The 26,337-nt window shown below is 45.5% G+C and overlaps 1 protein-coding gene across 2 annotated transcripts in view; it reads left to right on the top strand.

The window, feature by feature from the left end:
* The window catches only part of LOC126299191 (PAT complex subunit Asterix), a 49,344-nt gene that overhangs the window by 2,224 nt on the left and 20,783 nt on the right, over positions 1-26,337 (top strand). For both annotated transcript variants that reach the window (XM_049990971.1, XM_049990972.1), the window contains exon 2: positions 16,475-16,583. In XM_049990971.1, coding sequence (XP_049846928.1) covers positions 16,475-16,583 — 109 coding nt within the window. The remainder of the gene's footprint in view (positions 1-16,474; positions 16,584-26,337) is intronic.

The following is a 26,337-nucleotide window of genomic DNA, read 5'->3' as shown; positions in this document are numbered from 1 at the left end:
GTGTGGATCATGCTACTCTTATCTGTATATACCGAATGGATTACTGTTGCCAAGTTGGTGAGTTTTAGGCTCCTTCAGCTTTAAAACTATTAGACACAGTCCCTCATTGTGGCATGCATCTGACCACTGGTTTCATTTGGAGTAGTACCGTAGACAGACTCCTTGCCGGAGCAGGAATCTTCCCCTTTAGATTAGACAGTACCAGCTCTTGGTCTCGTATGCAATTGCCATTTGACAGTTCATCGCTCATCTGTCCGCAGCTTGTGGTATAGTGGCTAATGTTGCTACCTCTGGATCAGGGGGTCCTGGGTTTGATTCCTGGCTAGGTTGGGGATTTTCTCTGCCTGAGAACTGTGTTTGTGTTGTCCTCAAAATCTCATCATTTGGGAAGTGGTGAGCTTGGAACTGGAAATATTGGGAACTTGTCCAGATGCTGATGACCTCAATGTAGAGTGCCCCATAAACCATCATGATCAACATCATCATCGACCATCCCATGTATTCCATTCTATTTACATCAGAGTGGTGTCGTCATCCTGATACTCACCTTTGGGTGAGACTACCACTTGGATGGTGCCTTGTTTCCCTCTTCAAAGATCTCCAGCCCCCCCCCCCCCCCCAATGGAGTGCTCCCCATGTTTTCTCATGCCCTCCCCCTTGGACCAGTCTCTTCTCAGGTCCTAAAGTCTGTTGCCCCTAAGACCTTTTATGCTCTAAAGCTGAGGAACACACGAGATATACTTTCACATCTTGTGCTGGTATGGAACGCCATTTGCTGTCAGGAACATGTAGTGTGTTAATGGCAGAGCTGATAGATGTTAGTAGAGCCCTCCAGTTTATTAAATGGACCGCCTTTGACCATGTTTTAATACGTACTAACCCAATGAGCAGTCTCCAGGCTATTGGCCGGTGCTATTCTTGCCACACTTTGGTCTCTCTAATTTGTGACCTTGCTGACTTTAGTCACGTGGCCTGTTCAGTTGTCTTTCTCTGGGTCTCAAGTCATATGGGTATCCCTGGGAATGAACTGGCTGACCATTTGGCTTGGAGAACTTACTCACTCCCTATTCATTTTGTCGACCCCCAGTTGCAGATTTGTGGGTGCACATGAGATCCGTTCACTCATAAATGGAACTACATCTGGTGGGCTACTGCCCCATCTAATAAACTCCTCACAACCAAGGAGACTACTGCAGCATGGCATTCTTTACTTTGCTTCTCCCAGAAGGAATCCAGTCCTACATTGTCTCCACATTGGTCATACCAGGTTAACAAACAGTTCTCTTTTGTCTAACGATCTATCTCCACATTCTGGTTGTGGAGCCGTGCGGATAGTAGCTCATTCCTTGGCGGTGCCCCAAACTATTGCAGCCCTTCTCTCTCAGGCTGCATTCTGTTCCCCATATCCACTACTTCCCATCCAAGTTCCTCCTCCTGACCTGATACCCTTCTTTCACCCTCAGTGTTTCCCTTTGATGACCGAGCCATTCCCCAAGTTCATCTATTCCCTTTTGGTCTTGTCTCATGTTTCCATTCTCCTTTTTTTTCCCCCCTCTGGCTTTTTCTGGTGCCACTTGGAATTTGACCTCCCATTCTAAATTGTTTCCATAGTGTGAACCATGTGGTAAAGAACTTCCTCCCTAGCATCTCCAATGTGGATTCCTCTCCTTCCGTCCACAGCTTGTGGTCTCACGGTCGCGTTTTCACTTCCCGAGCATGGGATCCCAGTTTCAATTCTCGGCGGGGTCAGGGATTTTCACCTGCCTTGAGATGACTGGGTGTCCTCATAATTTCATCATCATTTATGCAAGTGGAAGATTGGACTGAGAAAAGGTTGAGAAATTGTAAAGGTGCTGATAACCACGAAGTTGAACGTCGCACAATCCAATAATAATCCTCATCACCCTCCTCCTTCTCTTCCTCTTCTCCTCCCCACTTCCTTCCCCACTTTAGCTCCTCCCCCCCCCCCCCCCCTCCCCTACCTCACTAGGTCACCAGCACATGTAGCCAGTCTGTGTGGTGGCACTGTTATGTACCCATCTGGCTGAGCCCCTGACAAGACAGGGATCACAAGTCTGGTACTTTAGCTGTCACCATCTCATGTAAGCCTAATAGTGATTGCTCACTTTTTGGGGAATTGGAACTCCCGGCAACAACTAGTGGGCCAGATGGCACTTGCTGCGGCTGGATGCAGATGGTGCCCATGAGGAGTCACTGATCAGAGTGTGTGGTGCCAGGGTGGATGTTCTGCACATGAAGCATGCTAAGCTCTGTGCTTCTCGCTGCTCATCAACATCCATCTTTCTCTTCGCACAGGAAGAGTTCTTTCTCTGCTCCTACCTTTGATTCATCAGCCTTCCCCTCCCACGCCACTCCATGTGAGGGCCAGGGCCACTGGCTTGGGGCGAAATCCTTTCCCCATTATTTGGTTTGTTCCAGGACAGGCGGGGAGACTTCTGCTGCTACCAAACTGCTCTTTACGTAGATCATATTGAAGATAAGTTTGGTGAAGTTGACTCAGTAAGATGCGATCTGGTTCCTACTGATTGAAACCTCTGCTGCCAGTCAGTTGGCTTCCCTTTGTGATTGCAAGCACTTGGTAGGCATCCAGATGAGTATCTCTTCACTAGTCCTGAAAAATATGATCCATGGCATTATCTTCCCCATGTACCCGATCTTTTAGTCTTACAGGAACTCGGGACTAATCTGGCATGGTGCAGCATTCATTTTGTCTGAGTCCAGATAGCTCATACGGACAACTGAATTGATACTGGCACTTTCATCCTGGCCTTTGAGGGGAATACACACCAGGAGAAAGTTCTTAAGTTACGGTTTACGATTGTGATGTGCACCCTATATCCCATCTTTCGTGTGCTGTTCCTGGTGTCTCTGTTTTCGTCACATATCTTCATGATGTGAGACAAATCTTAATTGTGACAACTGCACCCACCCTCTCTATATGGAGAGTCAAAGTGCACCAACTGTTATGGCCCAAATTCTCCTCGCTCAGTGGACTGCCCAATCTATAAAAAGGAAAGGAAGATTCAGGAATTCAAATCTCTCAACTGTCTAGCCTTCTCTGAGGCTCGACAGAAATTTAACCATCTCCACCCAGTATCTCTAACATATGCCGCTGCTTGTGTTGCGTCCTTTTCTCCTCCCTCCTCCTGAACTCCACCCTATCCCACTTCACGTTCCTCCTTCCTGGCACTTCCAGAGATGAAAGTATCTTCCCTGGTACCCACCATCTAATAGGACAATTAACCTGTTACGTAGAGCTCGATGAGGCAACAGTGGTCTGTGGGCCTCAAGGCAACTTGTACTCTTTCGCATCCTGTCATTTCTGTGACTTGCTGTTTTCCCAACCACAACTTCTTGCCCTCTGAAGGAGGAGGTGGTCCATAAGTCTCAGAATGAGGCTGTCTGCCCCCCCCCCCCCTCCGTGACATAATTGGTGTGTTGCCCCCCCCCCCCCCCCCCCTTCCTGACAATCAGGGTCCAGTCTTACATTTATTGATGTCACCTTGTCCTTACAAGTGATAGAGAGTGACTTGGCACAATACCGATTCTGGCCACTGGCCTGCTCAATATCCATAAATCCTCTTGTACTACTCTCTTCCAATTGCTCTGTAATGGTTATTATTGTCACCTACTTGAATTGTAGTCTCTCCTCCTCCTCCTCTCTGTAGCTTGTGTTGTATTGCAGCAATCTCATTTTGTGGATACCCATTTGCCAGCTCTTTATACTTTCCAAGCCTTCTGCCGGAACTGGATTGGTCCTTTGTGAGCCTCTGGTATATCTAAGTTGGTTTGCACCACGGACATTGTTAGTTGTTGGGTTACTCTTCATTATGTGCTGGATGCAATGGCTGTTTGGATCCATTTAGACCCTGTGGTAACAATATGCAATTTGTATCTCCCCCCTAGACCAGCCTCCTATGCTTCCTGCTCTTATTGCCTTTCTTCAACAGCTCACTACCCCCTTCATCCTTCTTGGAGCTTTTAATGTCCAAAATCCTCTGTGGCGTGGTATTGTGACCACTGACTGGAGCAGAATTGTCGAAGACCTGCTGGCAGGGCTAAATCTGTGCCTCCTCAACATGGGAGCAACCCCCCCAGCCCAAAAAAAAAAACATTTTAGTGTGGCACACAGCACTCCTTGCGACTTATCATTCCATCTCTAGACCTGGATTCCTCCCCTTCATCCAGTGGGTAGTTCACGATGATTTGTGTGACAGATCATTTAGTCTTATCTTTTCTCTACCATCACTCGCCTGGATACCCTCCCAGGTGGGCCTTTACTAATGTGGATTGGGATGCCTTTCCCACGCTGTCATCCCATCTGCTCCACCACATGAAGGCATTGATGAGTCTGCATGCCATTCTTTTGGTAGCGGCTTCAGTGACTCTTTCCTCCAGTTCTCCCTGATGGAAGACCACGATGGTGGACTCCCAAATTTGTTGCAGCTATTAGACTGACATTGTGCCCTCCAACACTACAAGTGGCATCCATCTCTAGACTACCTCCTGGCCATTAAATGGAATGAATGCCAGAAACAGATTTGTCGGGAATGATATGTCACAGCTATAGATAGGGCTGAATACTCTCTCTTCGCAGGTAAGGACAATGATCAGTGCAGTTGATGTCCTGGAAATTTCCTAAATGGTGTTATCCTCACCAGCTCAGATTCTATCACCTAGGATATTGTTCTGCATTTCGCCCAGGTCCCAGTGTCTGCAATAACTTCTTTTACCTTTTGTTCCCTGTCACCTAGAGCCTTACAATGTCCCATTTAGAGAGCAAGAACTGACCAGCACTGTTACTCTCTGCCCCGACACAGCTCCTGGATTGGACCAACCAGGCTGGGTGCACAACCAAATGCTTAAACACTTATCGATGGCTAGCCAATGTCATATACTTGCCTGTTTTAACTGTCTCTGGAGCGAGGAGCAATTCCCTTCCCAATGGTGAGAAAATGTCATTATTCCAGTTGGGAAATCTGTTAAACTGCCCCTTCAGATGGACTGCTATTGTCTGATCAGCTTAACCAATGTCCTATACAAGTTACTTCAATATACGGTGTGTCAAAGACTCTATTGGTTCCTCGAATCCTGGGACCTTTCTTTCCTCGAGTTCCATACAGTAGGCCCTCTTTTAGTGTATAGTTTTGTTGACTTGCTTGTTCTTGGTAGGAGGGACTGACGCGTTCATGCTTTATTCCCATTAATCATTAAACCAACGAACAAACCAGCCACATCTCGGTGGAATGCGCCCTCATTTTGGCTCTCCGTGCTAAGTATAAACTTCCAGACTTATTGCCTCTAATATTGGCCAACAATTCATGGATGATTGAACTGGTTCTGTTTTCTCTGTGAAAGTGGTTTTTATTCTCAGTTATAAGGTTTTAATCTTCCTCCGTCACAGGGCCAGGTTTGTTCGGGATGAGCGTCACGTGCTCCATGCTAAGTCTGTGGGGTCCTCAACCCTACCTCCTTGACCAGGCTACTCTTTCATCCCCTTTACTCTGCCTTAATCACTTTTAGATTCCATTTGCATCCTGTCTGCTGCACCCAATATACTGTTCTGGGTGTCGCACTTTGTTGAATAGTTGGTACTCCAATTGTAATGGATCAGTGGTTGGACAGCTATGGGTGGGACATTCCCTGTTGCATGCAGAGGCCTGGGGATTCCCACCTGCAGAGTTGTATCTCCTTTAACTTGTTTTCATTACTGATGGTGGAAAAGGTATTTTTTTACAGTTCTAGCCTTCTCACTTTTACTGTTATGAACCTCACGACTAGTTCAGAAAACATTCTTGGTGCATGTCTGTTCTTCCAGGTGCGCTATTATTGGATAGAGGGTCTGATGACCTCTTTGTCTGTACATCCCCTCCTCCAATCAATCAAGTTCTTCAGCCGTGAGTGTTGCTGAATACCAGCTACAGGTTGCCATAAGGAAAGCACAGTTCTGGATGGCTTCCTTTTTCCCACTCTCAAAACACTTTTTTAAGCAATGTAGAACTGTCCAGCCACGTCAGTAACTTTTCCTTCATAGTGAACTGCTTTTGGGGCTTTTATTTGATGCTTGGCTGACATAGCTACACATTTTCTTAAAAAGAAGTGGTAGTTGAAATAACACACTCCACTGCCACGTCTGGAGTGGGAGCCGATCCATCCTTTTGTATCTTTACAAAGCCCTTTTCCTATCTTGACTTGATTGTAGAAGTCTGGCTTATTGATTAATGGCTTTACAGCTACTTAACACAGTGCACCATTGCAGGATTCAACTAGTGACTCATGTCATTCAGATGGGCCATGTGAACAGCCTTCTTGTAAAGGCTGAGATTTCCCTTCTACAGATCAGTCACCACCAGTGATTACTGAATTATACAGTAAATGTCCACAGTGACCCTGAATGCTGGAATCACCATGTCCTTTTCACCCCCACAAAGGTTCAGGTCTGTTTTTCCAGCTGCATTTCATCTGAAGTCTGTCAGATCTTTACTTTGCTTTCATCTGTTGAACCCTCATGTCAGGTTCTCATTGCAACTTCCCCTCCACCTCCCCACCATGCTCTGTATTTCATCCAAAGATCCACCTGGAACTATCCTTCAGACCAAAGGAATTTGCGGACCCCTCTGCATTTAGATGTTCATTCCTCTCAGTTCTAGGAGAATTTCCTGGTTCAGAATTCGTGTATCCTGTTGACTCGAAGGTAAACAATCATATTTCCCATAACTTCACTCATTCCGAGGGTCATGAACAGCACTCCTTGGTATACAGGTGCTCTGTTTTGATAGTAGAATTAAATAGCCATTAGCCAAGTTCTCCATTACATGTGCACTTTGACCTCACAGAAACTGCCTAAGCTGTGTATTCTCAGGACCTGTTGGTTTTGACCATACATGATCTTTCTGACCCCACAGTACTAGGAGCCTAATTGTATTCCTGCAGACCTCAGATCACACTGGGATTCTTCTGGAGAACAAGCTGGCCTGTCAGTTAGCAAAGGAGGCTACTGAGATGGAGATGGGGAGACCAGGATATGATTTGCAACGCTATCATTGCATGTTAGGCTTCTGGAGACCTGAAATGGGGAATAGCATGGTGGTCTTTTTTACTCCTTCCAAAGGGAATCCACTACCCTTTGCTGGCTCCAAATTAGCCATACCTGGCTCACTCGCAGTCACATCCTTTGGCTAGATGATGAACTGTAATGTCCTTTTGGCGTTCTTCTGTTGTAGGCCCATATCCACTTAGTGCCCCAACTTTGTTCTTTGCAGTGAACAGTGAAACTTGATAACTCATTGCCTCTACTGTTCTGTGATGACCCCAAGTAGTGTATCTGGTTTTACAATGTATACAAATATCATTTACTGACCCTCATTTGACCTTTGTGACTGTGGTCTCTTCACTTCATTTTGGCATTCTGTGATGAGAGCATTCTGACAGTATTCTACAGTGAATAGGGAAATTCTGGTCTGGTACAGAAGTTAACCTTGCTTCACTGGACTAGCCTTTTTGAGGTCCTTCAGCTGCTTTGTCAGGCACATATCCCCTGCTCACTCTAAAATATTACTTTTTATGGCTGATTTACCTTTTCTCTTGTTTTTATCATGTTTTAGGCTTAAGATCAAATTCCTAAAGATTGCCCCTTAACAGTAGACTGATGTGACAAGATGTTTTCAGCCTCTTTGTGATTTTTGTGCTAGTTCTTGCTTCCAAAATTTGTTTGATATTCTACCTTTTCACCATTTGATTATGACTGTATTCTACAATGATTGGGTAACTGTAGGTTGGATGTGGAAGTTGACTTCTCACTGCAAGACTACCCTCAAGGGATGGAGCTCCACCTTTGGCAGGTACACCTCTGGCTCCTCACTGTGTATAATTACTTTTGTTTTTTTTCCCCTTCATTCTACTCCTTACCTGGTCCTTTGCATCAGATAATGCCATAAATGATCAGATTTGCTGTCCACTCTTTGTTCTCTCAATAGAATCCTTCAGGCTTTGATTACTAAAGGAAGAGGGGAATAATCTGATGACCTCCAGGTTTTGTCCCAACCACCATTCAACGGAACATCTCCAAAATGACGGTGTCTTGTATTGAAGAATGGCTCCTATTCTACAATGGAATGTGTCAAACATGGCATAGAAAAAGTCATTGAGCTTGTGTCTACAAGAGTGACACTGTGAAACTTCTGATAATCCTGTACTGAGGTTTGATCCTTTCCACAGGAAAAAAGATGGTAACTGTGACTGGATTAGATGTGGTGTGGTATTATTCATAAGTAACATGTATCACACTTCACCTGTCCCACGTACCACCACCTTCCATGCAGTAACTGTTAACTTCCCCATGTTGCCTAAAATTGTCATTAACACTTTGTATATCCCACCTTGTGATCTAGTTGTTAAAGCAGCTCTCGTAGACCTAACTGGGCCTCTTCTCTGTGTCAGATTATGCTACTTAGCTCAGAACACCACTTACAAAGAGTAAAGTTCTTGAGTTTCTCACTGTACAAGGGAACACAGTAGCAAAGTGGGGGGGGGGGGGGGGGGGAGGGGTGAACAAAAATATGGCAACACCAAAAACACATTACCATGCCTAATACAGTGTAGGAAAACCCACTCACATTCAAAACAGGAATGGATAAATACATGCCCTCTATGGTTTCCAAGGGAATCTTATACCATTCTTCGTGCAAAATAGTGATAATGAAGATGAAGATGTAGGTGGATAGCAATCGTACATCGATCTCTCCAAAGTAGATAACAAAGGCTCAGTAATATTGACTGTAGTGGCTAAGGCAGATATGACAATTCATCCTCGTGTTCACAAGAAGAGTCCTAGCAATGTGAGCTGTGCAAACAGGGGATCCTGTCATCTTGAATTACAGCATCACCATTGGGAGAAAGATATTGAACAGTGGGGTGGATATGATCAGCCAAAATGCTCACATGTTCCTTGGCAGTAATGTGACCTTGCAGAGTAACCATGGGGCCCATGGAATACCATGATATGACTGCTCAAATAATCACTGAACCCCCCACCATGTTTCACTTTTGGAACACAAACTCAGCTAGGAGTTGAAATCAGTGTGAAACAAGACTCACCCAAGCAAATGACTTTCTTCTATTGCTTCATAGTCCAGGTTTATTGGCTTCAGTACCACATTTTCCTGTTCCAGGCATTTGAATCACTGATAGATGGTTTTGGAATTGCATCTAGCCCTACATTCCTTGTGTATGGTGCTCTGTTCATGTTGCTTTGGTGCTGACAGGGTTTGTGACTGCAAGATTCAGTTCTGCAGTGACTTTTGCAGCTGTCGACCTCTTTATTTGTTGTCACAATCCTCTTCAATAGATGGTCATCATGGTCGCTCAATACACACTTTTGTCCATGTCGTTACTTAGCAGACATAGTTTTTCCTGTATGCAGTGTAAACTTGTATATGATGCCTCTTGAAAAACCCAAACACTTTTGCTCACCTTGGTTACAGAAGCACGCACCATAAAAGCCCCAACAATTTCGCAGTGGTTTCCTCTACGTCTAAAATTTCTGCTCACAGGCGAAAATTAGATGAATCTCAGCCACAGACAATTCTTCCATAAGTGCCACAGTTCCTAGTTGTTTCTCGGTTTGATGAAGGTCAAGACTTCTCCACAGTCAACCCTTTCATTATTCAGAAAGGTGTTGAGAAAATTGCAGGTCCTGTAAGGTCTTGGTACCAATTACGAAATGGCACCTTGTTGTTAGAAACAGTCAGTGCCCTCTGGGCACAAAAATTGCTGCAAACTCCACTGCTTCACACCTTCCCTGTCTGAATGGAAGTGCACCGCACTTTAAATTCATCATGCAGGGTGGTTCATACATGCTCGCTCGACGGATTGTCCAACGAGGAAATTCAAAACTTCCTGTCTGACCAGGGCGTAATGGCTGTATATCGTCATGAAAAGGGTTGACAAGGACTTGGTACAAAGCCGTACGCTCTTGTTGACATTTGACAAAGTTAAACTTCTATCGAACATTAAAGATGAGATAATTTCAGTTCGCCCTTACATCCCCAACCCTAAGCATTACTATTGGTGTCAGCAGTTTAATCATACCAGCCAGTCGTGTTCTAATTCTGCCAAGTGTGTTACATGTGGCAGGGATGGCCACGAGGGTGCCTGTCCACCTCCACCCCCTCGGTGCATCAACTGTATGGGCGGTCATGCTGCTTCCTCTAGAGATTGCCCCATTTTCAAAGATGAATTAATTATTCAGGAAATCCAAGCGAAGGAAAAGGTGTCTACATTTGCTGTTCATAAGTTGTGCACCAGTTGAAGGCCCACTGTGCCCCCAGCAGGTAAATAAAGCACTGTCCTTGTATCTCCTCGGCGTACTAAGTAGGCAGCCATGCAGAATTGCAATCTCACATTTAGTGCCACGGTTGTTAGCTTGGTCAGCACAAAGATCGCCGATTCAACCTCCCCACTGCTCACTCTACGGCTCACCCTTCATCAGCTCCTGCTAAATCATGAGCCCCAAAATCGGGTGCAACAACTTCCAAAAAAGAGCCTGCTCATGAAGATTTTTTACATACCCCAACTTCACAACCCTCGATTCCTCCCTCATCTCAATGTCCTGTTTCCAAGAAGGCTCATAAGAAACAAAGTTCCTCTCCTCTGCCTTGGAGTGTCTCATCTACAGCTGCGGCTATCTTCCATGTCGCCAAGGCGCACCGCTGGCAGCCAATCAACTGGCCGATCGCTGGTGGCAGGAGCTGCCCCCGAACAACCTATGGACCAGGATCTTCTGCCTTTGGCTGAATGCTGTTCCATGCTGTCAGCCGTTGGATCTCAGCAGTCGTTGAGTTGACAGCAACCGTGGTAAAATTCTTCCCTCTCCTGTCCACCCTATGCCAATTATCCATTGGAATATCCACGGCATTCGAGCCAATCGGGATGAATTGTCGATCCTCTTACGATCCTACTTCCCGGTCATCTTGTGCCTTCAGGAAACAAAGCTGCATCCCCACGATCGCTTTGTTTTCCCTCATTTCCAGTCAGTCCGGTTTATTACAGCAATTGCCACCTATGCACTCGAGACACTGAAAGTTTGCCCAAGCTGATTGGACACTTGTCTCCTCTCTAGTGACATTTGATGGCTGTCACTTTCCTAGCATTGACGATCAGGTCACTCATGTTATAGAACTTATTCTCACAGCTGCGGAATGTTCAATACCTCACACATCTGATTTTCCCCGGCACCCCCCAGTTCCTTTGGGGAACAAGGTGTGCCATGACGTAATATGTGAGCAGAGATGTTCTCTTCGCGTTTTCCGCCACCATCCTACTTTGGCCAACTGTATCCGCTATAAGCAGTTATCTGCGCAATGCCATTGCATCATCCGCCATAGCAAGAAGGCAAGCTGGGACTTCTTTACTAGCTCCTTTAACACCTTCGCTACTAACTTAGTAGTTTGGAGTTGGAGTAAACATTTATGTGGCACATCTAGTTTCTCCCCGTTCTCTGGGCTCACTGTCGTGCATTATACCTTAGTGGACCCAGTCACAATTTCTATCTCACTGGGTCAACACTTTGCTGGGATTTCGAGCTCTTCAAAGTACCTGGCAGCCTTTTTCCTGAAGAAATGTGCAGTGGAAGTCTGACCTCTTGCTTTCTCCTCTAAAAAGAGCGAAAGCTATAACACTGTTTTCTCTATGTGGGAAAACCAACACACACTCTCTTCTTCTCACTCTTCTGCCCCTGGACCAGATTGTGTCCATGTCCAAATGTTGCTACATTTATCATACCATAGTCTGTGTTACCTCCTTTGCTTTTATAATCGGATTTGAACCAACAATACCTTTCCCAGGAGATGGCAGGAAGCTATCGTTGTTCCTGTTCCGAAATCTGGAAAGGACAAACATCTCCTCGATGCTAAGTGTTGTACTGTTTGCCATTGCCATAAATCCAATTATAGATTGTCTCCTTCCTGATGTCTCAGGCTCCCTCTTTGTCGGCGATTTTGCAATCGTCTACAGCTCTCAACAGACCAGCCTTATTGAACATCTTCAAGGATGTCTTGATCACCTCCACTCTTGGAGCATAGAAACCGGCTTCCACTTTTCTCCCAGTAAGACCATCTGTGTAAATTTTTTGCATTGTACGGAGTTTCCTCCACCTTCCCTACATCTAGGCGCTGTTGACCTTCTGTTTGCGGACGTTGCTAAATTCTTGGGACATAAGTTTGACAAAAAACTGTGCTGGCCCTTCCATGTTCCATATTTTTCGGCTCACTGTCTGCGATCTGCTAACACCCTCCGTGTTCTGAATGGTACCTGCTGGTGAGCAGAGAGAGTGGTCCTTCTCCACCTTTTTCGCGCCTTAGTGCGCTCGAAATTGGGCTATGGTAGCATAGTTTACTCCTCTGCTTGGCTGTCTATTCATCAGGGTCTCGACTCTGTCTACTGTGGATTGCGTTTAGCGTCTGGAGCTTTTTACACCAGCCCCATGGAAAGCCTTTATGCTGAGACTGCTGAACCTCCACTGTCCAATCGGCGAGCTGTCATTCTGAGTCGTTACGCTAGTCATGTCTTCCATGCCAGCTCATCTGGCCCATGCCCTTTTTTTCCACGCCTCCTCAGATGTATGGTATGTGGGCCGCTTTTCCTCTCTGCTACCACCGGGAGTCTGCTTCCATCAACTGCTACATTCTCTTTCCTTTGGCTCTCATAAAACTTTCTTGACAACTGGGGGTACAGCACCACCTTGGCTTCGTCTCCGGACCTGCCTGCTCTGTGACCTTTGTCATCTTCCCAAGGATGGTACCCCTTGTCTCTTTTATTATCGGGCATTTGCTGCTCTATGCACACAAATGGAGGATGCCACATTTATTTGCACTGACGGCTGAAACACAACATATGATGTTGAGGGTGCCTGTTTTGTTGGTGACACCCCTAATCGATTTCAGCTTCCTGACCAGTATTCGGTTTTTACTGCGGAGCTTTACGCTGTTCAGCAGGCTGTCCAATACATCTGTAGCCATAAGCGGATCCAGTATATTATATGCTCGGATTTGCTCAGCCTCCAAGCTCTTTATCCTGCCCACCCTCTGGTCCACCAGATTCAGGACTGCCTCCACTTGCTCCAGTTGGGTGGTATCTCTGTGTCATTCCTCTGGATCGTAGGGTGCATTGGTATGTGTGGAAATGAGGCAGCCAATATAGCGACCACAGCTGCAGTCTTTCTTCCTTGGCCTGCTGTTTGCATGGTTCCCTTTGCCGGTCTACAGGGTGTTTTATGTCGTCGTGTTGCTCTTTTATGGCACACACATTGGTCTACACTTCCCAATAATAAATTTCCAGATGTGAAAACTCTTCCCTGTGCTGGGACCTCTTTCTCCAAATTTTGTCGTTGAGAAGAGGTAATTTTAACTAGACTCTGGATAGGGCCACTGTCTTTTTAGCCATTGAAACCTTTCAAGTGGTGATCCTCCCCCGCTTTGTCCCCTCTGCTCTCAACCATGGATTGTAAGACACCTTTTACTTCAGTGCCCCTATTTTAATCAGTTATGTGCCCATTTACAGCTGTCACCTGACATATTCTCCCTTTTAGTAGTTGACACGCGCTCAGCCAGTCGCATCCTTGAGTTTGTCAGTGAGACGACACTGGTCATTTGAAGCTCTTCTCAGGCAAAACAACCCCCCTTAATAAGAGATTTTTCTAAGATTTCCTTCCATTTGTAGTTTCCCTCCTCCTTTAGTTTTAAATTTAAATTTCAGTTTTTTACCCTTTACTGAGCCACAGAATGGGAAAAATTCATCTTTGAATAGCCTTAAAGAGCATCCAACATTCTCTACTAGATCATTTATGTATATTGTCGACAGCAACGGTCCTATCACACTTCCCTGTGGTACTCCAAATATTACCTTTACATCTCTCAATTTAGTTCAGTTATGACTGGCATGTTGAGTTGTATCTGTAAGCCTGCTCTGATACTCCGTAAGCTCGTATCTCCGTTAGATGGCAGTGCGGGACGGTGTCCAATGCCTTGCTGTGAAGGCAAGGAACACAGGATCCACATGAGCACTGTTTTCCACTGAGCTGTGAATCTCGTGAAGGAACAGAGCGAGCTGAGTTTCGCAGGATATCTGTTTGCAGAATCCATGTTGTTTTTTGATCCATCTTTTCCTAAAGTAGATCTGAAAATTCACCAAGCTTTCAAAAACTCATGTAACTGTTCCAACTGTCAACAATTAATTAAATATTCGAAACAGCTGAAAATGCATACATACATCAGGAACATGTATACCAACAAGATGAGAAGTTTTGAAAATTTGATGTGTAAAGGCTGCAAAATTAAATTCCCATTACTTTATCACACCTCATATCTAAGCCAATGTCATACTTTAAATGCCAAAATTTTGGGCACATCACCATGCAATACAAGGGAAGACATTGTGCAGCAGGTGTGTTTTGCTGTAACTGATAGAAATATTCTATGTATGGCTCAATCCACATGTCTGAATTGCTTACAAAAAGAAGTATGGAGCAGAGAATGTTGGTTATTTATAGAGGAGAAGAAATTACAGGGGCCCATGATTACCCAGTGTATCTCATATTCTGTGGCAAACAAGACAGTTAGGTCCAGCTAGCTGCCTACATTCATGAAGCCATTCATCTCGGCAGTGAAGCAACCTGTATGGGAGACTAGTGTTGGCACCCAGAAAATATAGCTGATGAAAACACAATAACTTGAAAATGTAGCTACAAGCCTGTGCTACAGTCTAAACCAGCAAGCACATACAGAAGAGACAATAGTGGCAGCAGAATATATCATTCAGAATAATGAACCCTCATGGTAGTCAGAAGATAATAAGGAAATGAATGGTTCTTGTATAACAAAGTTACCTATGTGCTTAAAATCGAAGCAAGGGACCAAGAGCAACGAGTGAAAAGGTACAGCAAAAAAGTCTACAATAAGCCACACATTAAACTTTGACTCCTCTGTGCTACATGGTTATAGCAGTCATGAAAAGGACAAAATTATTTGGGAGAATGGTAAAGGGGAGTGGCAGTTACTGTAAGTAATACATAGTCCTTCTCATTTATCCCCTTTAGTACTAGCTTACAAGCGGTCACTGTAAAAGTGCATGTGCATCTTGGATTAACAATATATTTCCTCCACCTGCCCCCAAATAAAACAAATAAAATTGTAGACAGAGACTCTCCTCCTGCAGGTCTCTGTCTGTCTCTTTGCCCCCCCCCCGGTTGAAAGTCTAATTTCAGTAATAAGTACACTGTGCTCAAAAGTATCTGGACACCCCCAAAAATATGTTTTCAAATTAGGTGCAATGTGCTGCCACCTACTGCCAGGTACTCCTTATCAGTGACCTCAGTAGTCATTAGACATTGTGAGAAGATAGAATGGGGCACTCAGTGTCAGTCAACTGCAGATAACCTAAAAGTCTTGGAGTGATAAGGGTGAAATGTCATTGAATTGTTAGGGAGAGCAAGTAGACTATGCCAGCTTTTCCTGAACGTCATAAATTGATCCACTAAAAGTATGATTGTATGGAAGACTTTTAGGAGGATTTCTTGAAGAGATGGGATATGTCAAGTTGCAGCTGTGATGTGAAACTGTAGTTGCTAGAGCAATGCACAGACATAACCCAGACAATGGTTTAAGCTTTTGTTGGAGTTACTTCCACTTCCAGTCTGGATCTAGCTTTCTGATACCACACAGTGATTTGTTGTCACTGTCAAGACGCAATGGATAAATTTAGAAAAAAACTTGGGATTGACAAAAATATTGCAACATTCAGTCATCCATAAACAACTAATACTATCCAGGATGTCTTACTGTTAGAAATATTTTAATTCTACTAGATTTCTTGTGTACATACTCCTGGATTTCAATGACTTATTTACTATGAAAGACAGCATTAGCACTATCACACTCTAGTTTGGAAGGCCTCTTTTCGCCCATCTGTTCTTAGTGGAAAGCACTCAGAAGTTCTTACAGCAGCATGTAAAATGGGTTGCAGAAAAACTGCTGTGTGTCTAATTTTCATTGTCTGCATTTGGAAAATCACACGTCACACTGAACCCCATGATTGCAGGGTACACTTAACACTAAGTGTACTACAATGTTATGTCATGTGGTTTGAGAAATCATTTGCACTTGTGTGTGTTACTTTGAGTTGTGTGTATTGCATGTGTGAGTTTTAAAAATAATTTATGTTCAGTGACATTAATGGTTGAAGTGCCTCTTTAAAATTATGGTGCTGGATATTTTTATAGACCTAATGATATGATGAGATTTAGTTCAAATAATGTAATTTTCTTTGCTTGAAAACCACACACATTTTTCTACCCCATCTAATTGAATGAGTCAGTTACAGTAACAGGATTTATCAGCTGGCAATAATTTTAATTCATAATTTCAATAGGTACCTGTATCAAATATTTTTCTGTTTACAGATACAAACCTCCAGTACAGAACTCTCAAAATGGCCAGGGGGAAGACCTGACTCCTGATTATATGAATATACTGGGAATGATCTTCAGCATGTGTGGACTGATGATGAGAGTAAGTTTACAGAAGGTCCAACAAATTGCTCAGATATAATTAATTTCATTTTATGAGAATAAATTTTTATGGAGAAATGAACAGTCTTGTGGAAATAACAATACCAAGTTTTCTTGCTGCCCCCAATAAGCTCTAAAGCCCTTGTATATAAAGCTCAGTGGGTGTGGAAGACAGCTTGCATTTCATTAACTTCACAATCTTGATTCCCTTGTGATGCAGGGAAACCTCTGAAAACAAGCTACTCAGATCATCATCATCATCATCATCATCATCATCATCATCATCATCATCATCTGGGTAACAGGACAGTTTCCTGATGCATTCAGATATGCTAATGCAATGTCTGCTGAAACCCAAAGAGGACTGCATACCAGAGCACTTAACCTAGTGTTGCCTTCACCAGATATGTAGGCAAGATATTGAAGGGAACAGTCAACTACCATTTTGTTTGGAATTTAGAATTCAGACAACACCTAAGTCACTTTCTGTGGGGGATCAGGAAATAACACACTGCCATGTACAACCTAACCCTGCTGGAGCTGGCAGTACAACAGACCTCTGTAAATGTCACTTAGTAAGTACTTTCTTTGATTTAAAAGAAAAAAAAATCCTCAGAAAGCTCTAGAAATGCAGTTTCCAAGGACATCTGCACATCTGCATAAGGTATTTCTCCCGCCACTGTCCCCTCGCCCTGTTGCCATCTGTGCTGCTCCTTCCATTTTAAATACTGAGGAGGTGCTGTTCTAACTGCCTAAGTAGCACATGGCTCAAATAGCATTCTGTGACTGGTGTACTTTGTGACCGGAAGATTCCAAACTGCCTCAAGTCGAAAGTATACTGATTTGTAATCTATTCAGTTGCACTTTATGCTACTGAATGCTGGCCTTAAAAGAAGTGGAAGGACGACTTGTTGTCATGAAAATGAAGATGCTCAGGTGGACATCTGTATTAACACTGCACGATTGTGTCACAAATGATGACAGTCATAATCTATACGGAGTACCATCAATAGTAGACAAGATGAGAGAAAGCCATCAACAATGGTATGGGCATGTTCTTAGAGCAGACACAACAGTAATGGCTGCGAGTTTTAATTTGAAAGTAAATGATAAATGGCAGTAGGATGACATTGACAGTGAAGGCTTGACAACCTGCATGAAGACCTCATGTCTACACCCTGATCCGGCACGTGATCACATAAAATTGTGACAGCCAACCAAAATGGGATGCTGCAAGCATGCGGGACAAATGCTAAGGAAGAAGAAGTAGTAGTAGTAGTTCATTGTTGTTGACAAGTCCACCAGTTTTAATGCTCTTCCAGCCTTGCCACAAAAAAATCTGATAGCTGCAACTGACAAGTGAGTGAACTAATGAAAAATGGAAAAGAAACTTGGCAATCAGGCCCTGAAGACGATTTGATGTTGACCACCTGTCTTGTAATCATCTGCAATGTGGCGTCACATAGATGGAGTACGGAGGGGGCACAGTTTCAGCACACCACTCTTCAACCTGCTGTTGACGTTTACACCTGAGAGCCACTACCTCTGTTGAGTAACTCCTGAGTTGGAGGCTGATTGCACCCTGGTCCGGTCCTACCACAAAGGAAAAACCCTTGGTAGCTTTGGAGCTCGAACCTGAGTCACCACATTGCAGGCATCTACACTGACCGCTCAGTTACAGAGGCAGACAGGTGGAGGAATGGATGGAGAAAATGCTTTTAAATTATCAATTGTCAAATCTAGTTGCCCTTGTAACTGATTGTATTCTGTTTTTCTAAGGTCGTGACGAGGGCCACTGTTCTCTTCTTGTCTGATGTGAAAGTGGAAACTGTATTCAGAGTAGTAATTTTTGTAAGCTGTACACTGAATGTATACCAATAGTGAAACCAAGACATTTCAGAAACTGAGCAGGGTGGTTGTTGTTGCTTCAGTATATTAAGACGTTGTACCTCATACAAGACAGCACAATAGAATACTGGCTGCTAGCTGCCCTAGCTTTGTGCAAGAGATTCAGCCCACGTGACTCATCATTTCAGCCCCTTGTAGCCAACAGCAGAAGCAGTTGTAGAGACATGTAGCACCTATGAATTGATCGAAACCCACTTTAGGTAGTGATACTAAATCCCTTCCCTCTGAAACTGCCAAATGGAACCGGCAATGGCCATGTTTTGCCATTGCAGGCATGGAAGAGTGGAAGACGTGTCTGAGATCCCCACCAAGTGATAGTGGCCCGATCTCATCTGGACTGGCCAACTCAAATGGTCTGACTGAGCACTTTGGGGATGTTGGAGTTGGCAGCACATCAGAGGCAGTGGTGCTCTGATGCAGCTGGACTAGAAGATGCTTGGGCAATTGGAGTGGCTCAGCATTCATGAACTGTCACACACCGGCCTACTGAGTTGCTCACCTACGATCGGGTAGTGGGGTTGCAGATTGTACCAGTGAAACGGCAGCACAGGGTTATGGCTAGTGGCATGGGAGGTTGTTACTGGGGTGCTAGGTCCCGGGATCAGAGGTGGCAATGGGGCCAGGAGTACTGACTAAGGGTACAGTCATTGCTGGAGCTGGTTTTGGTGGTGGGTTAGAAGCACATGACAGGATATGTTGTCAAACAGCTGACATGCTCTGTGGCCTACGATGACCTCTACCCCAGGGGACTCACAGAGCTTTCGTGGGGAATAAGTATGGCTTGCATGGAGCCCCAAGCCATTGCAGCCTTTCTTCTCTCCCAGGCTGATTTCTCTTCCCCATATCCACTCCTTCCCACCCTATCCATTCAGTTCCATTTAGACTGTGGTAACGATATGCAATATTTACTCCCCCCCCCCCCCCTCCAGACCAGCCTCCTATGGTTCTTGCTATTCTTGCCCTCTTTTGACAGCTCAGTCCCCTCCTTTCTTCTCTAGTAAATTTTAATGCCCACAACCCTCTGTGGAGTGGTACTGCAACCACTTACCAGGATTCCACCAGGAGGCTTGCCACTCTGACGGGTTCGTGTTTGGCTACCATGGGGTCCCAGCTTTCGCAGCATCTCTTCCCTTCCGTGCTGCATGTCTGTCCGCTTGCTATTCTTTTTCCCCCTCCCTTGGGGAACACATCTGGGGTGTTATTGGAAATGTTCCGCATTGTCTGTCACTGACATAAGAACAGTCTCACCACTTTTTTTTCATTCCCTTTTTCTTTCTCTTTTTCCCTTCTCCTCTCATTTCTTTGCTTCGGCGTTTGAGATTCTTCTTCTTCTTCTTCTTCTTCTTCTTCTTCTTCTTCCTCCTCCTCTCTGTGCATACCTGAAGGCCGGTCAACATGCCTGATGCATAATAGGTGACTGGGTAATGCACAATTCCCAGCCCCGGGTCGACAGGTAGGGTTTGCATATACCCACTGGGACAGCCCAAGCCCAGGGAGGGGTGATTGCCTGAGCTGCAACCTCCCCAAATTGCCAATTAGTCCCTCTGTCAGGTGTTGAGGAGGTGTGACCTGAGATGTGAACAATCACCTAGGGTGGGTGCGCCCGCTTGTGAAGGAAACCCCCAGTTGGAAGGAGCATGCCATCTGAGATGGTGGCAATCATGGGGGATTTTCTTACAATGAGCCAATGATCAAAATAAAGGTCTACAAAATGTAAATGGAATGAGGCTACCTGCTCAAAGACCACTCCAGCTGCACTATGGTTCCTTGTAGTCTCACATACTGAAGACAGCCAGTCCTTCGCCACGGTAAATCTATTTATTATTCAGAAAGGTGTTGATACTGTTGCCGACCCTGTGAAACCCTGATTTCATTTACAGAATGGCACTTTCCTTTTGGAGACTACGTCTAATTCTCAAGCTCAACTGCCTGCTGCTTCACTTCACTCCTACCCTGTCCGTGTCGAGGCCCATAGAACTCTGAATTCTCCCCGTGGTGTTACTTACACTAAGCTGCTCGATGGTCTGACCAAGATCGAAATGCAGTCTTACCTCTCTGATCAGGGTGTCACTTCCATCCATTGGGTGATGAAAAAGGAAGATTCCTCCTTAGTGCCCATCCGCACTCTTTTTTCAGCATTGATATAGTGGTGCTTCCGTCCAGACTGAAGAAGGCTATGAAATTATCACAGTCCGACCACACATTGCGAACCCGATGTGCTGCTACCAGTGTCATCATTTCAACCACACTAGAATGTGTTGTCGACACCCAGCTAAATGTGTAACCTGTGATAAGGATGCACATGAGGGTGATTGTCATCCACATCCTTGCCGCCGTATCAACTGCAATGGCAGCCACGCCACCTCGTCTTAGGATTGTACCTGATATTTCGATGAGTGGGGTGTCTAAGAGATCCAGATAAAGGAAAAAGTGCCTTACCCAATCACTCGCAAGTTATTGGTTAGGTGCAAACCCTGCTTTCTCCCGTCTGGCACCTATAATTCTGTTTTTGTTACCACTTGCTCCATGAAGAACATGGCCACGCAGACATGCAACCTCAAATTCAGCTCTGAGGTCGTGAAATCGCCCAGTGTCAAGGTAGCCTCGGCATTCCCCTGTCCAGCTGTGCAACAAGACGACAAACTCTCGCCTCAAGGGATGGAGCCACACAACCAGTAGGCCAGAAAGTACAGAAGGAGCACTCCCGTGAAGACTTCTTACATCCCTCCAGCCAAACAACACGAGAGTCTTCCTGTGCTAATCTGAAAGGCTCGAAGAAGTCATCCAAAGGCAAATGGTCTTCTCCTTCGCCAACTCAAAGATCCTCTTCAATGGTGTTGCCATGTGATACCTTAGCCTGGCCGGCCTCCATATTGCCAGTGTGCACCACTGACTGTTTTTCTGCGTTGAACTCGACAGACCAGCAAGGTCCTCCTGCTTTTGTGGCCTGTAGCAGTGACTTTTTGCAGGCTGTCACTCGGCATCCACTGAGGTGACACCCTTTCACCCTGAGGTTGGCATCCCATCTGATGGGGGTGTCCTTCTGCTCATACGGGCTGATGTTCATAGTCAACCCATCTCCCTGACTACCCATCTTGAAGTTGTTGCGGTTCGCCTTTTCTTCCTCACCTGACTTTGTCCCTCTGTACCATTTATGTCCCTCCATCATTCGATGTCACCAGGGCAGACATTCTTCAGCTTACTGGGCAGCTAAGTTCTCCATTTCTACTATTTGGTGACTTTAATGTGCATCATCCCCTTTGATGTTCTCCCAGAATCTGTTGGTGTGTCCTCTTGGCTGATCATCTTAATCAACTCAATCTCTTCTGCCTTAACACTGAAGCACCCACCCACATTCCTTTCCGACTCCTCACACACCTATTCTCATTTGGACATATCTTTCTGCACTGCCCAGGTTGCTCATCATGAGTGGTTCATTCTTTCTGACACCTACTCGAGCGACCATTTCCCATGTGCTATCTGATTGCTGACTCCTACCCCACCTGTGTGCACGCCCAAATGGCAGCTTATTAAAGCTGACTGGCGGCTTTTCTCCTCCCTGATGAGCTCTGAAGAACAAGATTTCCCCTGTTGTGATGACCAGGTGGAATATCTCACAAATGTTATCCTTACTGCTGCAGAACGTTCCATTCCTCTCACTGCCTCTGTACCACACCGCATCTCAGTCCTTTGTTGGAGTGAAGCATGCCACGATGCAAATCATGCACGAAAATGTGCTCTCCGTGTTTTTTACTATCATCCTACGATGGCAGACTGCATTCATTATAAACAGAGGCATGCAAAGTGTCGTCGAGATAGCAAAACAGCTAGCTGGATTTCATTCACTAGTTCTTTCAGCATTTCCACCCTTTCCTCTGTTGTGTGGGCCAACTTCCGACGGCTCTCTGGGATGAAGATCCATTTGCCAATTTTTGGCCTTAAAGTAGCAGACGATGTTATTGTGAACCCTGTTGCTATCTCCAACACCTTGGGCCTCCATTTTGTGGAAATTTTAAGCTCTTGCCACTGTCACCCTACCTGCCTCCATCGGAAATGAGCAGAGGCAGCTCGGGTGATACCCTTCTTTTCTCAGAATTGAGAGTGCTACAATGCTGCAGTTACTATGAGGGAGCTAGATCATGCTCTCAGTTCATCCTGATCCTCTGCCCCAGGGCCAGTCGCTATCCACATTCAGATGCTGCAGCAGCACCTTTTTCTTGCGAGCAAGCACTTTCTGCTTAATACATACACCTGCATCTGGGCAGAGGGCACATTTCCCAGACAATAGAGTGAGTCATACCCATACCCATACGTAAGCCTGGTAAGGACATAAACCTTTCTTCTAGCTACCACCCCCATCTCTCTCACTAGCTGCGCTTGCAAGGTGATGGAATGTATGATTCATGCGCGGTTGGTATGGTGGCTCAAGTCTCACAATTTACTAATGACTGCACAGTGTTGATTTTGGGCACGGCGTTGTGCAGTTGACCATCTCTTTACTTTGTCTACCTGTATCATAATGGTTTTCTGCAGAAATCCCAGACTGGCCGTGTTTTTCGATTTGGAGAAGGCCTACAACACGTGCTTGAGAACTAGTATCCTCCATACTCTTTACTCGTGTGGCTTCCGTGGTCACCTGCCCTGTTCCTTTCAGGAATTTTTGAAAGACTGGATTTTCAAGGTGCATGTGGGTTCTGCCATGTCGGACACCTTTATCCAGGAAAACAGAGTGCCTCAGGGTTATGTCTTGAGCGTCGTCCTCTTTGCTATCGCCATTAATACTATAATGGCCTGTCTCCTGCCAGGCATCTCTGGCTCCCTTTTTGTTGATGATTTTGCCATCTATTGCAGTTCTCCATGGACCTATCTCACTAAGCAGTGTCTTGATCATCTTTACTCCTGGAGCATTGACAATGGCTTTTGCTTTTCCACTGACGAAACTGCCTGTATGAATTTCTGGTGATGCAAATGGTTTCTCCCACCACCTTTACATCTTGGGCCTGTTGCCCTTCCATTCGCTGAATCTGCAAAATTCCTGGGGCTCATGCTTGACAGGAAACTCTCTTCATCCTCCCATGTCTTACGTGGCAGCCCGCAGTACACGGTCCCTCGATGTCCTACATGCACTTAATGGTACTTCCTGAGGTGCCGATCGAACCACCCTGCTCCGTTTACACTGGTCTCTTGTCCATTTGAAACTAGACTATGGATGTTTTGTTTGTGTCTGCACATCCGTCGCGCTTACGCTTTCTCAACACTATACACCATTGTGGCATCTGCTTGGCCACTGGTGACTTTTACACTAGCCCAGTTGAGAGTCTGTATGCCGATTGTCTGCCATGCGTGACTACCCATCCTATGCCTCCTTCTTTGATGATTCCTTTGATCACGAGTATGGGGTGTGTCCCTCTTCTCTGTTGCATCCTGGAGTCAGCTTTCAGCACTTGCTTCGGCATCTTCACTTCACATTACCTGCAGCTTTCCTGGTGGGTCTTGAACCCTTCACAACCTTGGCTTCGTGAAGTGGCCAGTGTTAACCTTGGCCTTCATTCTCTTCCTAAGAACACTACTCCAGCCTCGCTGTATCGCCTTCAGTTTCACAACCTTCATGTGGAATTTCGCAAAAGTACCTTTATGTACACTGATGGCTCTCTGACCATGGTGTCAGGTGTGCCTTTGTCATTGGTGCCCATATCTTTAGATATCAGCTTCTGGCACACTGCTCAGTATTTACAGCCAAGCTCGTCGCCCTGTATCAGGCCACAGGTACATCCGGCGACACAGACTTTCCAGTTGTGTCCTCTGCTCACACTCTGTGCCCTTCAAAGTCTGTGTGCTGTACACTGTCCATCCTGGACTACCTCCACTCTGCTCTCCCACTGGGAGAAGGTCATTTTAACTAGGTTGCATTTTGAGCTCTGCCTTTTTACCCATCATCATTCATCATTTGATAAGTGGCGCATTACACATTTGGTGCTTCCCGGAGCACCAGAAATGCTGTGTCCTCTTTCCAGACACAGAGATCCACCTCCTGCAACAGTGTACAAGGTCTGAGGTTATGATCCAGATCCGCATCTGGTCCTTTCTTTCTATACTCAGTTTTTCCCACTACCACTACTTCTCCAGGCCTGCTCACGTACACCTCCATTGTGCATCCCCCGTCCACAGCTCTGTCTTGACCTATTAAGAGGACTCTTTTACTCCTGAGGCCCTCTTATCACCAAATTCTTCACCATCCTCGGAGCATTTCGTAGTTCAGAAGTAGTCTATATTTATGGCTTGATGGTTGCCAGTCATGCTGGCTTTGCTTACATTCATGCGGGATGTAATGAATTCCACTCCATAGCTGATGGCTGCAGTGTTTTCACTGTGGATTTGGTAGCCATCTCTCATGTTCTTGAGCATACGTTCCTGCACCAGTGAGTCCTTTGTAGTGATTCTGAGCAGTTTACGGGCTCTTGTCCTTGCCATCCATTGATTCTGACTATCTAGGATTCCCTTTCTGCACTCGAACAATGTGGGTACTCGGTCTTTGTCTGGACCCCGGGTCGCTTCGGGATTGCAGGAAATGAACTCTGCAACAGGCTGGTCAAACTCTCTAACAGCAAGGTGCCACTTGAGATCGGTATTCTGGATGTGGATCTTCAGTTGATATTACACATTAAAGTTCTAAGGATTTGGAATATGGAATGGTATACTCTGACTTTGCCGAACACTGGTGATAAAGGAGACCACGAATTTATGTAGGTCCTCCAGGCCAACCTCCCACAAGGACACCATCTTCCTTTTGTGGCTCTGCATCAGCCATACTTGGCTAACTCAGTCATCTCCTCCGTCACTAGGATCCACCCCATTGTTGCTGTGGTGCCAGTCTGGTGATGGTCCACACTTTCCCGGACTGTCCCTAGCCTAGCCTAGCCTAGCCACCCTGTTGCAGACTCTTAATCCTCCTGACTTGCCTCCCCTGGTGTGAACAGACGACACCTTAGCACTTGACCTGGTTTTACGGTTTATTCGTGAATGGAGTTTTTGCCATTCTCTCTAAGAGAGGGAGTCTTAGCCTTGGGTTGGCAGGACACACTGTTACCACCTCTGTCCTGCATGGTCAGCAGTTGTCTGGGCTTGGTGGTGCACCACAGCCATTTTCATACCTGCTCTTATGCTCTTCTTCCCCTCCTTGCATGTAGTAGGTACTGTTGACCTTCAGTAGACCTTTGGGGTTTTCTTTCCTTTGGTTTCGTGCACTGGGTCATTCTTTGGTGTGCAGTTGGATTGATTTGCCTGTTCCAGGTAGGAGGAATTGATGGCCTCATAGTTTGATCCCTTTAATCATTTAACTAACCAACCTCAATTGCAAAGATTGTAGAGGGCCCGGAGAGTTGTATGACTGGTCATTGAACATCAGAGCCACAGGGGGGAAGCTGGTGAGCTTATCCACCACCAGCAGCCACATATTTCCCTGAAATGGTGTGGCAAAATCAGTGTGTACCCTTTCCCATGGGTAGTCTAGGGGTAGCCATTGAGAGAAATGTTCTAGGGTCTCTACACCGGACCAAAGCTAACATCTTCAGATGTGTCATCACGCAATGCAAGACTGGAAGATATGTGGCCAGAGTGGGACTGGAGTGATGATTCAACATTCAGATTTGTCAGTGGCCAACAGCAAGACACTGTAGCATTGAGCCTGTGTTGTGTTGGAAAAAGGTGGGTCTGCTTGTTTTGGCAAATGCTGTAGTCGCCCCAACTGCACCACTGACAAAACTTTGTGCACGACTGATTCACTGTGGCTCTCCCCTGTATTGTTAGTGGGAAGTTGTCCGGGGTTGTTTGCAGGTGCTGATCGAGTG

The sequence above is a fragment of the Schistocerca gregaria genome, chromosome X (assembly GCF_023897955.1).
Source record: "Schistocerca gregaria isolate iqSchGreg1 chromosome X, iqSchGreg1.2, whole genome shotgun sequence".
Taxonomy (NCBI): Eukaryota; Metazoa; Arthropoda; class Insecta; order Orthoptera; family Acrididae; genus Schistocerca; species Schistocerca gregaria.
This window is presented reverse-complemented; position numbering and strand designations above follow the sequence as displayed.